Source organism: Vicugna pacos, chromosome 34 (assembly GCF_048564905.1).
Source record: "Vicugna pacos chromosome 34, VicPac4, whole genome shotgun sequence".
Taxonomy (NCBI): domain Eukaryota; kingdom Metazoa; phylum Chordata; class Mammalia; order Artiodactyla; family Camelidae; genus Vicugna; species Vicugna pacos.
Window position 1 is genome coordinate 18,370,464 of NC_133020.1, and position 14,015 is coordinate 18,384,478.

The 14,015-nt window shown below is 49.3% G+C and overlaps 1 protein-coding gene across 2 annotated transcripts in view; it reads left to right on the top strand.

Annotated features, from left to right (window-relative positions):
* ANO2 (anoctamin 2) overlaps positions 1–14,015 on the top strand; it is a 252,033-nt gene that overhangs the window by 116,940 nt on the left and 121,078 nt on the right. For both annotated transcript variants that reach the window (XM_072954679.1, XM_072954680.1), the window contains 2 exons: positions 4,522–4,656; positions 10,417–10,577. In XM_072954679.1, coding sequence (XP_072810780.1) covers positions 4,522–4,656; positions 10,417–10,577 — 296 coding nt within the window. The remainder of the gene's footprint in view (positions 1–4,521; positions 4,657–10,416; positions 10,578–14,015) is intronic.

A 14,015-nucleotide genomic window follows, 5' to 3' on the forward strand; every position in this document is an offset into this window, starting at 1 on the left:
CAGTCTATTCCAGTCTAATTCTGCTAGATTATCATCAGTGGTTGCTCTATAAACTGTTGTAATTTTGGTGTGTCCATGGCAGGAGGTGAGCTCAGGCGCTTCCTGCTCTGCCATCTTGGCCCCATCCTCTGACAATCTTTACCTCCCAGTAAATGAAAGGCCAACTGGATACAATTGGATATAATAGTCCTCCCTTAATACTGGTTTTGAGTAGTGAGAATATCTTTTGTGTCATGTAATAGTTTTGGTCAGTTGTGTGTAATTTATGGATCTGTGTGAGTGTCATGTAGAGGTAAATGTATTGAATTCTTTTTACCACTTTTATGCTCTGCATTAAGATGTTATATTTCACCATCGGTGTTCCTTATATCTCCATCTTTATTTAAAGATTGGTGTGGGTTAAAAAAAAAAGCACTATTTAAGAATGAAAATGAAAACAATGTAAAATGGCCAAAACCACTGGATGATAAATGACTGGGGGACTGGGTGCGAGCATGTGGCTCTGATCACCATCTGATGTGTTCTTGGAAGCTCTCACGTGGCTCATTAATAAACAGAAAATGTCTAAATAATTATTTTATGTGTTGCTTTTTTTACAAATGGAAATCGGAGCAGATGCCAACATTGCCTTTTCTGATGCGAACGTGCTTCTGGAGGTCACAGGGTTTTGTAAACCAGCGAGTGGAGGATTCTGCTTTCACTGATCCTCGGGCTTCCTTTCAGTTTTTTATTAAAAAAGGAAATAAATCATAATACTTTGTAAACTGGGAGGCTCAAGTTTGCATTATCCTCTACCGTGTTACCGAAGAGACACGTCCTGGGTAAAGCGCAGGCTGGAAACCAGGCTGCTCTGAGCTGGCGTCTGGGGTTCTGTCATTCACTGTGCCGCCTCACACACGGTACTCGGTTCTTCTGAGCTGTGCGCAGCTCGTGCAAAGAGGAAATACCCAAAGCAGCAGAAAGACCGGGGAGCGGAACTTGCCTTTTAGTGTTTCTCCTGGATCCCGAAGAGGATCCTGCCAAGGCTCTGGTTTCTGGGGCTTGGTTTCTTCCTGTCTTGTTTTTCTCGCTTTAATTTAGCTTTGTCGGCTTTGACTTCTTGTCTGCCTGACTTTTCCACCTGTCTCCTGCACCTCCCTCTCCTGGTTGACCCTGGACCTGGTGTCCCGAACATCTGGTCCCCGGCCCTCTCTGATCTTTTTTTGGTCCCATTTGTGCCTCTGAACACATCTTCCTGTGGGCCTGTGATGGACCACGTCGGCCCAGCCAATTCTGGCTCCTGGGCCTGCCCTGGCGTCCCGCCAGCCTGGCCCCACGGCTTCCCTGGCTCCATCGACAGTTCTTTGTTTGGAAGCCTCTTAAACGAGAGGACTTGGGAGGGAAGAGGGAGGCACTTGACAGAAGTGGCACAAGAGAGTGTTAAAGACGGAGGGTTCTCAGATTCCAAGCAGGATTTTCTTCCCTCTGGAGGGCTGAGCAGTTCCCATCCCGTTAGCAGGCGTCTGTGTTGCCTCCTAATGTCAGGACTTGGGCCAAGCCTGACTCTCACAGCCCTGCCGCCCCAAGCCGAGCCCTTTTGCACTGTGCTTTCTGAGTTTGCCCCTTGTGAGCGACATTTTCTGTTACTGAGGTCCGCCCACCCACTGGAGGAAATCTCCACAGCAGTAGAAAGACGAGGGGATGAGAACTTGCTCTTTAGTATTTCTCCTGGATCCCGAAGGGGATCCTGCCAAGCTCTGGTTTCTGGAGCCTCGACGGCGAATCATCTTTAAAAAAGATCAAAATAAGAAAAATGCCTTTATATTTACCATTCTTTTTGCTGTTGCTGGTACTGTCTCTTTCATTGTATGGATCCAGATTTTTAACCAAAGAACCTCCTTTCACGGTTCTCGTTGTGCACATTTGTTGGCGGTGAATTGCCTTAGCGTTTGCTTGCTGAAAGAGTCTTCATTTTGTCTTCATTTCTGAAAGCTATTTTCTTTGTGTGTAGTATTCTGAGCTGACTTGTTTTTTCCTTTCCCTGCTTTAAGGTTGCCACTGTGTCACCTTGTGGCTTGCATGGTTTCTGCCAAGAAACTGTCTGTAAATCTTACCTTTGTTCCTTCGTACAGGGCATCCTCCGTTCCTCGTCTCACTGACCCCCTGCCACTCCAGCTTAATTAAAGGTTTTCTCTTCCCTTTTCTGATTTGCCGAAGCTTGATTATGATGTGTCTAGGCATGTGGTGTTTTATTTTTGCCTTTCTGTCCATCCTGCTTGGGGTTTTCTGGAGGGCTTGGATCTGTTTTGTTGTTTCTGATTTTGGGGAAGTTCTTAACCATAATCCATGCCGCTATTCCTCCTGGGTCCCCTTTCTCTTAATCCTCTGGAACTTCAGTTACACGTACGACAGACCCTTTGATATTGCCTGTGGCTCTTGATTGCTACATTCTTTTTAACTCTTTACTTTTTTTTCTCTTTGTATCTTAGCTTAGATAATACTCATTGACTCATAAGTTCAAGTGTATTGAGTCTTTCCCCAGCTGCGTCCAGTCATCTGCTAATGCACTCTAATGAAGACATTTTTCATACGCAGTATAATTTTTTTTGCTCTGGGATTTCCACGTTGTGCTTTTGTATGTGTCTCTCTATGGAAATTCCCAGTTTTCTCATGCATGTTGCCCTTCTTTGGCATTAGATTATTCCTTAGCATATTATTGTGTTATTTTGAAGCTCCTGTGTGATAATTCTGGCATCTGGATCGACTTTGGTTTTGTCGATTGCCTCATTTCTTGACAGTGTTCTTTTGTGTGTTTGCGTTTCTCAAGATTTTTTTTTTTAAATTGAATTCTAGACATTGTGTGTGAAAGGACAGTAGAAACTGAAGTCGATGGTATTTACACCTGGAAGTGGGCTTCTGCCTCTCTGACCGTTAGTGAGGGGAGTGGAATCAGTCCAGGGGCTGAGGTGGTTCTGTGTTGTGTTTTCGCTCAAGTCGCTGTCAGGGCACCACAGCCTTCAGGTTCGCCCGGCGGTGGGATGCTGTTGGCATCTGCTTTGTGTGGGTGGTGGCGCACTGGAGAATGGTCCTCGCCGTGCCCTTTCCACCCTCAGATCTCAGGAGACCTTTGCCACAGGGGGTCTCTCTCCTGCCCCTCCCCCAGCATCAGACTCCCCTCCATCCTTGATACCTGGTGCTTAGGCGTCTGGTTTGAATGAAAGATGGTCCAGGGAGATGGGCGGACTTTCAGGCCTGTGTGCAACTAAGGGGGCTCTCTCTGGTCTCCATCCTTGTCAGGTGTCCTTCCCACGAGTAACTGGGTGGCGGCCACCGGTCGCTGGACAGGATCTTGTGAATGAGCACATCCTCTCAGCTGTCCTGGTCTGTCATGCTAACCGACACTCAGCTTCCAGAATTTTAAACATTTTAGCTGTTTCTTCTTCCTCACTTTTATGGTGACTGCCTTTCCCTCCCAGGCTCTGACACGAAACGGTTGTGTGTCCCGTTTCCTTGCAAGAGCCTGTCATTTTTTTTTTAAATTCGGCTGACCTGGTTACCTTGCAGCCTCCACTCTGGTGGGCTCAAGGAAAGTTTTGATTGCGTAGATTGTCCGGCTTTGTCTTGTGGTGGGGGCTACATTTCCTGGTGGTTGGCTGCGTTGTGGTGGGAGAGCATCTGGTGGGGGTGAACAGATTTTACTTGTTCTCCTTGTCCTTTGGTCCTTCCCTCCAAGGGTGGGCGGAGCTTCTGTTTCCCTCCCGTGTTTTAGGTCAGGGGCTCGTTGGAAATAAAATATACTTCTCCTTCGTGGATCGTATTTTTCTTACCAGACACCCATCATCAATATTCCATCGAAGGGAAAACCCCTTTTTAGGGGCTTAGTGTGGTGATTTACTAACTTTACGAGCTGGGGAACCATAAGATATGGGCTGGTACATTTTCTTTTTTAAAGAAACCACTTTTTATTATAAAAATAATTCACTAACAAAGTAGAGAGCTTAAAAATGCAGGAAAAAAAATAAATAACACCCATCCACAATCCCACGAGCTAACAAAACCATGACTCATATTGTGTCGAATTGCTTCTAGTCATTTTCCTACAAGTGTCTCTGTACTGGTTTGTCTACATGAGTATATGTGCCCCCCAATATGTGTGTTTTGTTTAAATAAGCTAGTTTCAAAAAAGTGTGTTTTTTTGCATCCTGAGTACTGCAGCACTCGTGAAATGATGATGTGTTATTCATGTTTGTCTGGTCAAGATGCCAAAATTTATGGCATATTTTCAGCCTGCTCTTAGGGCTGGATTCCTTCTTGCAGCTACTTTACGTGAACAGCCTGGACAGGTGTGTGTATGTGATGCTAATGGAATGTGATTCATTTCAGAAAAGAAACAGTTGTTGATTCCGTGTGCCGAGGTCTCCCCTCCCCTGTGATTTCCTTCTCTTTCCATTTATGCTGACCTGTTGTCAGGTTGTGAGCACACAGAAATAAGGAAGGTCTGTGGTCTTCTTAATAATGTGTTTTCTTTTCTTGCTTTTGCAGGAAGTATTTCGGAGAAAAAATCGGGCTGTATTTTGCCTGGCTGGGATTATATACGTCCTTCCTCATCCCATCATCTGTAATTGGGGTGATTGTGTTTCTTTATGGATGTGCGACCATCGAAGAAGATATTCCCAGGTGAGCTGGTTTTAAAGGAAATGTCTCAGTTCCCACATGTCAGTCGTTTGGAACTTCATTACAGTTGCAAGTGCGTGTCACGTGCCTCCTTCCAAAGTCCCTCTGTCCTTCCCCGTCCCTTCCCACGCCTGTCACTTTCCTCCTAGAGCTGGGGGAGTGACGGATTCTGGGGATGGCTCAGAGCCGTGCTGGGTGCGGCCACTTCCTTTCCTAGTCAAGTTCTGCAGAGCCAGGGTCTGACTGGGCGGTGGAAGATAACTGACAAAAAAGAAATCATGCCCGGGAAAAGCTTTTTTCCCTCAATTTCTTGACTTTTGTTCCTCTGGTTTCCCAGCCGACCCAAGGCAGGAAGTGTCGAGGGGGGCTGGGTGGAGATGATGTCTGTGTGGTCGGACACTGCTGGGATAACGCTGTGATGCTGTCTGCAGAGGCAGGCAGCCCTGGAACTGAACTCAGCCCTGGCTCAGCAAGTCAGGAACTCCAGGAGGTGACAGGGCCATGGCGGGGCTCTTGGAGATCCAGGAGATGGAGCAAAGGCTGGTCCTTATGCGGAAGAGATCTTACAAAGGAAATAAGTGCTTAAAAATAGTGCCTAAAGGGCTGACGGTGTCACATATTAGCTGTGTGACCGGGCAGCTCTCCCCAGTCTCCGCTTCCTTGACTGTACAATGGTAATGGCCACGTCCACCTCCTGGGGGGTGGTGAGGATTAAAGGAGGCAGTGTCCGGCACACAGCAGGACAGCAATAAATAATTGCTGAATGAGTCAACAACGTATGTGGAAACCAAGTCCAAGGGACTAAAGACACTTAGCCAATGTTTAGAATTCAGATCTCTTGCCATCTTCAGAGCTGTCCTTGCAAACTGAAGCATCATTTGTGTGTTTGAATATTCATAGAAATGCGCTGGAACTAGCTTAAGCAAAAAAAGGGCATGTATTCTCAGGGGCCCCGGGTGTCTCAGGAAACCCTGTGGCAGGCCTGTGGCTCACCCAGGGAGCCGTGGAAACAGGGCCTCTTTCTGTTGATAGCCTATCTCTGATTCTGCCTAGTACTTACTTGTTCCACTGCAGTTTTCCTCTATTGGATATAACCATTGCTGCCAGGAGCGATGGGTGTTATACTCAAGTGGCCCCAAGTGGAAAGGTCCTGCTGACTCATTCTGGCTTAGGTAGAGGCTCTGGGCCAGCCAGACAGGGCTGTGGCGCAGGATCCCACTGTGCCAGCAAGATAGTCCCCCTGGATGGGGACACTGGGCAGACTGTGGGTGTCCGCTGTACTTGGGGGCAGTACTGGGAAAAGTAAGGCCGTTCTGAAGCAGGGGGCAAGGACTCTGCTCTTTAAGGAAAGTGTATTCACCAGCGGCAGGAGCCAGGTGGCTTACACGACTGTGTCAATCTACAGAAAGCTTTTGTAGGGAAGGTATAGCGCAGTGGTAGAGTGCGTGTTTAGCATGCACGAGGTCCTGGGTTCCATCCCCAGTCCCTCCATTAAATAAATGAATAAATGAATAAATGCATAAATGCATAAATAAATAAACCGAATCCCCCCCACCAACCAAAAGCTAGCATTAGTTGTACCAGGCATGGTGCTGGGCGGTTTTTAAGTGCTATTGTCTGACCCTGTGGAGATCACTGTAGACGCTGTAAGATAGGATTATTATTTTCACCTCACAGGGCACATAACTTGCCTAACAACTAGTCATTGTCAGGGTTGGGATTTGAGCTCTGCCAGCTCCTGCTCCAAAGCCTTGGTTTTCCCTGAGTCAGCCGTGGGGTCTTCCGGAGGGCTCTTCTCGTCCTTGGCAGCCCCAGAGCTCCAACGGGCCCCGCCTGGTGCCTTCTCAGGAAACACGGCTCAGTTGTCCATTTGTGATCCCCAGAGGGCTGGTCCTCAGGTTGGTCAAAACTGGAGGACGTCCTACCACACACAGAGAACCAGTGCAGTGTGGTGGGTAGGGCGTCCGTGTTCTGGCTGCAGCCGGGCTGAGAACTTGTGCCCTGGTTCCCCACATGGGAGGACCTGTGACGGTGACCATGGCAGCTGGAAACAACCATGGTCCACAGATGCTGCAAAGGCGTATATCTGCACATGAACGAACACTCACATACGTGCAGGCACATGTGCATGTAAAATGTGGTCATCATTGCAGATGTATTGCATTGCCTGTCCGAGTGCGTGATGTTTACAAACTGTGGATAACCTGTCAGTGGATTGTAGAATCAGTTTCATGGTTATCCTTTAAATGAACTGAAGTAAGACAGGGTAGGGTAGAGTGAAGCCTAACATTAGCATTTATCATGAGAAGGACGTATAATGTTGGCCCATGACATGTTATTTAGTTATAGAAGTGTGTTTCTGGGGAGGGGGTATATTTGCATACTGGAATCTGATACAAAAATCTTAAACTATTTTTTAACCAAAAAGAGTTTGAAATTGGCTGTTATAAAGCTTGAAATTTTGGTTGTCAGTTTTTCAGACTCAGGGGAGGGTGTGGCAAGTCAGGAAAGTGTGAATAGAAAATCTTAAGCAACTAAAGCAATTTTTTGATAATTCCTCCCTAATCACAATTGTCTATTTATCAAAAGTCCAAGTCCTATGGGCCTGATGAAAACTCAGAAAATATCCCTGCTCATCAGCGGAGGAGTAGCCTCTAAATCCCAGTTCTGAATCCAAACAAATTCATACTCCACCAGGGTCTGAGTCTGTGAGCCACTCCTACGCGTGATTAGGACAATGAATATATATATGTTCATGTATAGCTGAAAAATTGTGCTCTACACTGAAATTTGACACAGCATTGTAAAATGATTATAAATCAATAAAAAATGTTTTAAAAAAGAAAAAATAATACGACAACTATTAAAAAAAGCACTTGCACTATTCTTCGGATTATTTTAAGTTCTCTTAATTTTCGAGTGAAGCCTGGAATTTCAGACTTTTAAAAAATGTTTTATTTTGAAAGCGTTACAGATTCACAGGACGTTGTAAAGACAGTAGACGGGTCCAGTCTCCTCCAATGGTGATGACGTCTTGTGTAAACTATACGGTATCAAATCCAGAAATTTTACATCATGTGGAACTTTAAATGGTACCTTTTATCACCAATAGCTTTGATATGTGAGACACAAGCACCGCTTGTGAGTAATGATTCCACATGTGCTCGACACACCTATACAACTTGCTTCTGCTTTCATTTGTTAGCCATTTGCTTACATCAGTAGGAAAGACTGGAGCTTTTTTTTTTTTTAAAGCTGATTAATCTAAACCATATTTTAAAAGTTGGTTGCTTTAGGTCTGAGATCTTAATAGCAGATGCTGTGTCTGAAATTCCCAAATAATTGCCTCATCGCACCTTCTCCCTTTGTGCTAAGCACAGCCCTGTGTCATGTAACGTGTGAGCAGCGGGTCCCTCACTGAGAGCACCACCCACTTTGGGGTCTTGGTTCAACTGCTGGTCAGGCCTTTCGTCGACCTTCTTCTGCTTCCTCGAGAAAATGGTAGATTGAAGAAATACAGCACTGGATTTATAGCCACCGGCACTTCTGACTAGGAATCCGTGAACGACCCACACGTGGTTTCAATTCTAGGGGCGCTTCCCTCATCTTCCAGGTCCTTTTAATGTCATCCTAAGGCAGAATTTCCCCAGAGTTCTGTTGTTGGCTCGCAGGGGGTAGCTGCAGTATATGTATACGTATAGCTCAGTGGTAGAGCGCATGCTTAACATGCACGAGATCCTGGGTTCAATCCCCAGTCCCTCCATGAAAAAAAAAAAGTTGCCTGCATCAACCTCCCCGCCAAAACCCCCAACACAGTACATACAGAGCGCCCGCAGTTGGCCGTATTCTGATTTTAAAGCCCACGACTTGCACAGCAGCGAGGTTCAGAATGCTTTGCACCAAGCTGGTTGCTGATCCTTTTTTTCATTCCTGACCTGTTAGCGTTGGCGCGTTTTGACTGGCATCGGATTGATTAGGAAAACCCCTCCCCACCCCTCCGTCTCTGTGTTAAAAAAAAGCCCCCAACCACAGAGCACCGTCTCCAGCCCACCTGCAGGGCGGCCCCGAGAACGCAGGTCTTCCCGGGCCGGCGCAGAAGCCGAGCTCCGGACGAGACCTTATACGGACCGGCAGGTTTCTGTGTGAATCTGTTTTCTCAGAGGTCCTCGCCTCTCCCAAAGCAGCAGCGAACATTTGTCTGGCCCCAAAGACTTAAAATAAACCCTGCTCTCCAATTACCAAAAAGAATATGCCCAGGTGAAGCTAGCACAGCTGAACTTATTATTAAAAAAAATCACTGCTTAATATTGTCCATGGGAGTGAGTCACGGCTATTGACACTTGCCAGTGGAGAGCTTAGCAGCAAGTCAGTGGAGGAATGAGGCTTTATCCTGGGAGACCCAGACTTTCCATTCTCTCACACAGAAGGCCTCCCTGCCGCGGCCTTAATAGCTCATTAAACACAAGCCTGCAAGCTGGGACTGGACAGACAGTGACAGCCCTCAGTGACACCTTTCAGCTGCTTAACGCGGAGGGGCTGCACGCAGGCATCCCGCTGGCTCCTGGGCTTCATCAGCACTGGCTTAGCACCGGGTACCAGCGCACTCACCCGGCTGCTGCCTCCCGCTTGCCAGCCGTGCTCTGTGGCGCCCTCTGCTGCCTCTCTCCGGAGAAAACACAGCTGTGGTTTCAACATGGGACCCCTGCCTCCCCATCACTGGGAGAACAGCCAGTGCTGCATTGTCAGGAAAGCTCCAGTTCTCCACCCTTTCCTCCTAGACCATGAGCGGGGCCATCTGCCCATCCCCTAGGGAGACTCCTACACACTGGCGGGATGAGTTCACTTTCCTACAAGTGTGTGGTGTGGAGGGTAACTGGGGAAGCCACTTAGGGCCTGAGAATCCTTTGGTTCTTATTTGCAAGCACTTAGGTGAGCCTGAATTTGCTGAATGCAGCTAGTCACCTAACGAACGAAAGGACTTTCAGGTCTATGCATCAGTCCGTTAAATAGAAATACACCGAGGGTAGGTGGGGATGTAGGTGGTGACTGTTCGACTTGTTCTTCTGTGTCCAAGGATCCTGGAATCCAGGCTTTGGAAGATTTTACCCTTTTCTTTCGGCCTCCCTCATCCCATTTCAGGATTATGATAATTCTCTTTGGATTGAGGTTATGAATCCCCTTTCTGCAAGTGGTCACGTGGCTGATACACGTAGACAAGGGGCTTCCGACCACCTGCCTCCATGCTTCATGTGGTTTTCTCCTTCTGGAAGGAGGAGCTCGGGAGGGTCCAGCTGCGCACTCATGTGTGTTCCACTTTGAGACCAGCCTTACACATCGGTGAGACAGCCAGGAGGGTTTAAGAAGACAGACCATACTTGAAGGAGGTTGATGGAATCTGACCTCACATGAGTGCTGTATTCATAATTGTGATGCTCACAGACTCGGCACATTTTAAAGGGACTTACAAGGCTTTGTCCAATGTCCAGCATCCCTGACAGATGGTCACTAATCTGCTGGGTCATTTCTAGTGACAGGAGTGAGGGCTCCATACCTTGGAAGGTAGCCCATCCATTTTTTAAAAGGCAAAATGTAGGAATAAGACTACCAGTGGGGAAGAATCCAGTCCCATCTCTCCTAACACACCTTGCTGGTGGGGTTGATAAACTTAGCCACGGGTTTGGAAGTGGGAGCTGTTTTGGGGGTGATTTGCTTGGGGTGGGTCCTGCTGGGGCCCCCTGACCCCATGGCCTCTGTCTACTGCAGCAAAGAGATGTGTGACCAGCAGAACGCCTTCACCATGTGTCCCCTGTGTGACAAGTCCTGCGATTACTGGAACCTCAGCTCGGCCTGCGGCACGGCGCGGGCCAGCCACCTGTTTGACAACCCCGCCACCGTCTTCTTCTCCATCTTCATGGCTCTGTGGGGTGAGTGGTCGTCGTGAGGCTGGCTTCCGCGGGCGGGACTTTTCAATGGGCAGAGTGACTCAGCTCTAAAGCCTGTATCCTTTGGTTTACTTTCTTAGTATTTAGTATTTACTTAGTATTTACTTCCTTGTATCTCAAGAAGTGTGTCAGGGACAATAGATTTCTCTGCTTTACTCATCCATGTGAATAGAACTAAGGCTATTCTCCGTGGCTTTAAATATATATGTATTTATATATTTATATTTTAAATATTCAAATATATATATATTTTAAAGAGATAGACCTTGTATTAACCTTGTATTAATCTCACGTGTGATTTATTCAGAATTTGAAGCAATGCATGTTTGGAAAAACCCCACGCACACTGCTGGCACCTCCAGTTACACCTACTAGGACGTGTTGTAAAGTCACAGACGTCATCTGGCGTGACATGCGGAGTGGTGGGCTGCCTGCCATGGCTGCAGAGCTAGCTGGGGGTAAAGGTGGGCCCAGACCTGGTCTCATGACTCCGGGATCTGTGCAATTTCCAGGACACCAGGAGGGCGGAATGCAGAGATTCTATTTAATGCCAGAGGGCTGTTTTCAATATTCCCACCGAAGGGATCTGGGAAGGAAGGAACAAATAGTTCCTGCATTTCCCTCCTCCTCCCTGACCCCCGGAGTGTCCGGGTAATAAGCCTTCCCTGGGCCACGGCCATGACCACACACACACACACACAACACACACACACACACACCCCTAGTCTTACAAGCTGGAATGACCTGGACTAACAACCCCATGGTCACCGATCATTTCCAAGAAGACACACCCCACAGGTATTAAAAAAGGGACCAAGCGCTGGTTTCTGGAGTGCAGCGTGGGGATACACACCACAGTGTACACATATGTGTTCTTTTCATTATAGGTTATTACGAGATACTGAATATAGTTCCCTGCGCTGTACAGTAGGACCTTGTTTCTCTGTTTTATGAAGGGCAGTGTGTATCTGCTAACTCCAAACTCCTAGTTTATTCCTTCCTCCCCATTTCCCCTTTGATAACCAGAAGTTTGTTTTCTATGTCTGTGAGCCTGTTTCTGTTTTGTAAATAAATTCATTTGTATCATTTTTCAGATTTCACATATAAGTGGTGACATACGAGATTTGTAGGTAAATCAACTGTACTTCAATTTAAATAAGGGGACCAAATGGACTTGTTTCAGCCCATTTTGAGCAGCCACCTGCCTGTCACTCATTCCTAGAAGTGCGGGCCCTCATCTTTCCCGTCGGATCCCGGGCCGTCAGGGCCACGGGCGATCCTGGTGCAGCCACGAGAGCTGCCTGACGTGTCACTGACTCCGCGGGGCCTGGAGGGCGTGCCAGGAGGGGCTGTGGGTCACGCGTCCCTGCAAGTGTGAGCAGGAGAGAGGGAGGGGTCTGTCCCCAGCCGTGCTGGGAGAGCTGGCCGCAGCCACCCCCGCCCTCCATCCCCTTGGGCACCGCGCGTCGGCTGGAGATTGAGCCAGACTGGAAAGATCCCATGTGACCAGGCCACCAAGGAAGATGTCTGGGGGGCAGTCGATTCTCTCAGGGAAAACAGCCTCTGCCCAGGGGAACAGAGGCAGTGTCAGCTCAGAAAAATAGGGGGGGAGCAGGAGGACACTGCACTGTGACCAGAGAGCCCCGGGGCCGTCCGCTGGAAAGGTCAGGAGAGCAGACTGACCCACTGCTGCTTCCCCGGCGGTCAGAGCAGCTCTGCGTGCCGTGGCGGGGACGGCCCCTTGTGATCACCCCCAAACCCGCCTGAGCTGATTGGAGCCCAAAACACACATTTTTTTTTTTTTTGATGCGGTGCAGCCCCAGTCCCCACTCACATGTCCCGCAGACGCCACGGTGACTACGTGGCTGGAGCTTAAGGACACTGGGTCCACGATCCCTTAAGAACTTTCTTGGGGTGCGTGTTCCTTACTGGAGAGAAACTGGGTTTTCAGTTTTACTTTCCTGCTTTCAGCTGCCTCGTTTGTCTCCTCAGTAGCTGTGATGAGCATATACCCCCACCCCTGCTGAGATCCGCACCATTGGCTGCACCGCTCCCCCAACCCCTGTCCCCCCACCCCTGTCCCCTACCCCGTCCCCCCACCCTGGCTCCTCTCCCTTCCTCTCAGTAGCAGCACAAATACGGTGGACTGTGTCAGTGCTTCCCAGCTTAGGGCAGCGTTTGGCTTTGTTATTTTAACGGCCTCATTGTGTTTTATGTGTCTGTGTATTTGGTCACAGCAGCCAAGAGCCCCCAGGGCACGACTGCCTCCAAATTACAATTAAAAATAATGGCAGTGCCTCTCATTAGGTGATTACCATGATCAGCGGCGCTGTGCTGGGGGGGCCCAAGCCTGCCAGGAGGAAGGCCGGGGAGAGGCGGTTCTCTGCGGGGAGGGACCCGGCGGTTGGTGGAGCAGGAGTCGGGCTGCTGAGACGGGGGTGTCGGGGGCTCGGTCAGCGGGGCCTGGGTGTGTCTGAGGCCTCAGGCCCGGCTTCTCTGGGGTCTGGCATCAAACTAGGGGAACTCTGGGAAGGGGGTGCAGCCGTATTGTAAAGTGGGGAGGGGGGAACTAAAGGGACAAGGTTTAAGGACACTGACTTGGGGGTCAGGCCATCCTAAATATGGGTCTCAGTCCTGCCCCCCACCAGCTGTGGCTCCCACAGCACCCTGGCTGTGCGCCACGGCAGTCAGGCCTCTCAGCCGAGGCGCTGTACAGCCCGGTGCATCACGGTCCTCACCTGTCGAACAGGTGCGGTGACACTGCCCCGGAGCGTTCTGGCTGTGAATGGGACGTGTGTGCAGACTCTTCGAGTGGTGCCGGCACGCGATCCACACCAGGAGCTGTGCGCTGCTCGTCATCGTCACGATGGTTCTCCCCTGTCCTCCTGACTCCTTTCGGTGGCTCTCTGGCCCCCTCATCCCTTCCCAGTCTGACTTCTCTCCTTCACGGGGAGCACAGTCTGTGTGCAGAGCCCTCCTCAGGCACAAAGAACAGTGCAGGAAGAGAGGGACGCCCCACTTGTCCTGAGAGCACCCCCAGCCCCAGGCCGGTGTCGGGAGGCCGGGACCCACGCACACGCCAAAGCCTCATATCCGAGGGAGAGAGCACGCGGCTCAGTGCACCGAGGGAACAGACGTAGCCTTGAGTAGTTGCACATGTAGCCAGTCGGCCCCGCGCTGGGCCCGTTGGACCCAGGGTGACATGGGAGGGGGACAGTTTGCACAAGTTGGGGATGAAGAGGACAGTGAGAGATGACCTTGGCTGCAATGCGGGCGTGAGGTGTGTGTTGACAAATGGCGGGGATAGATTTGGACAGATGGGTCAGGTCAAATATACAAGGTCCTCACGGCCAGAGGGAGAATTCTAGACAGCAGGGACCCACTGAAATTTTAGGGGGAGAGTCTTGGCACCCTCCCTCT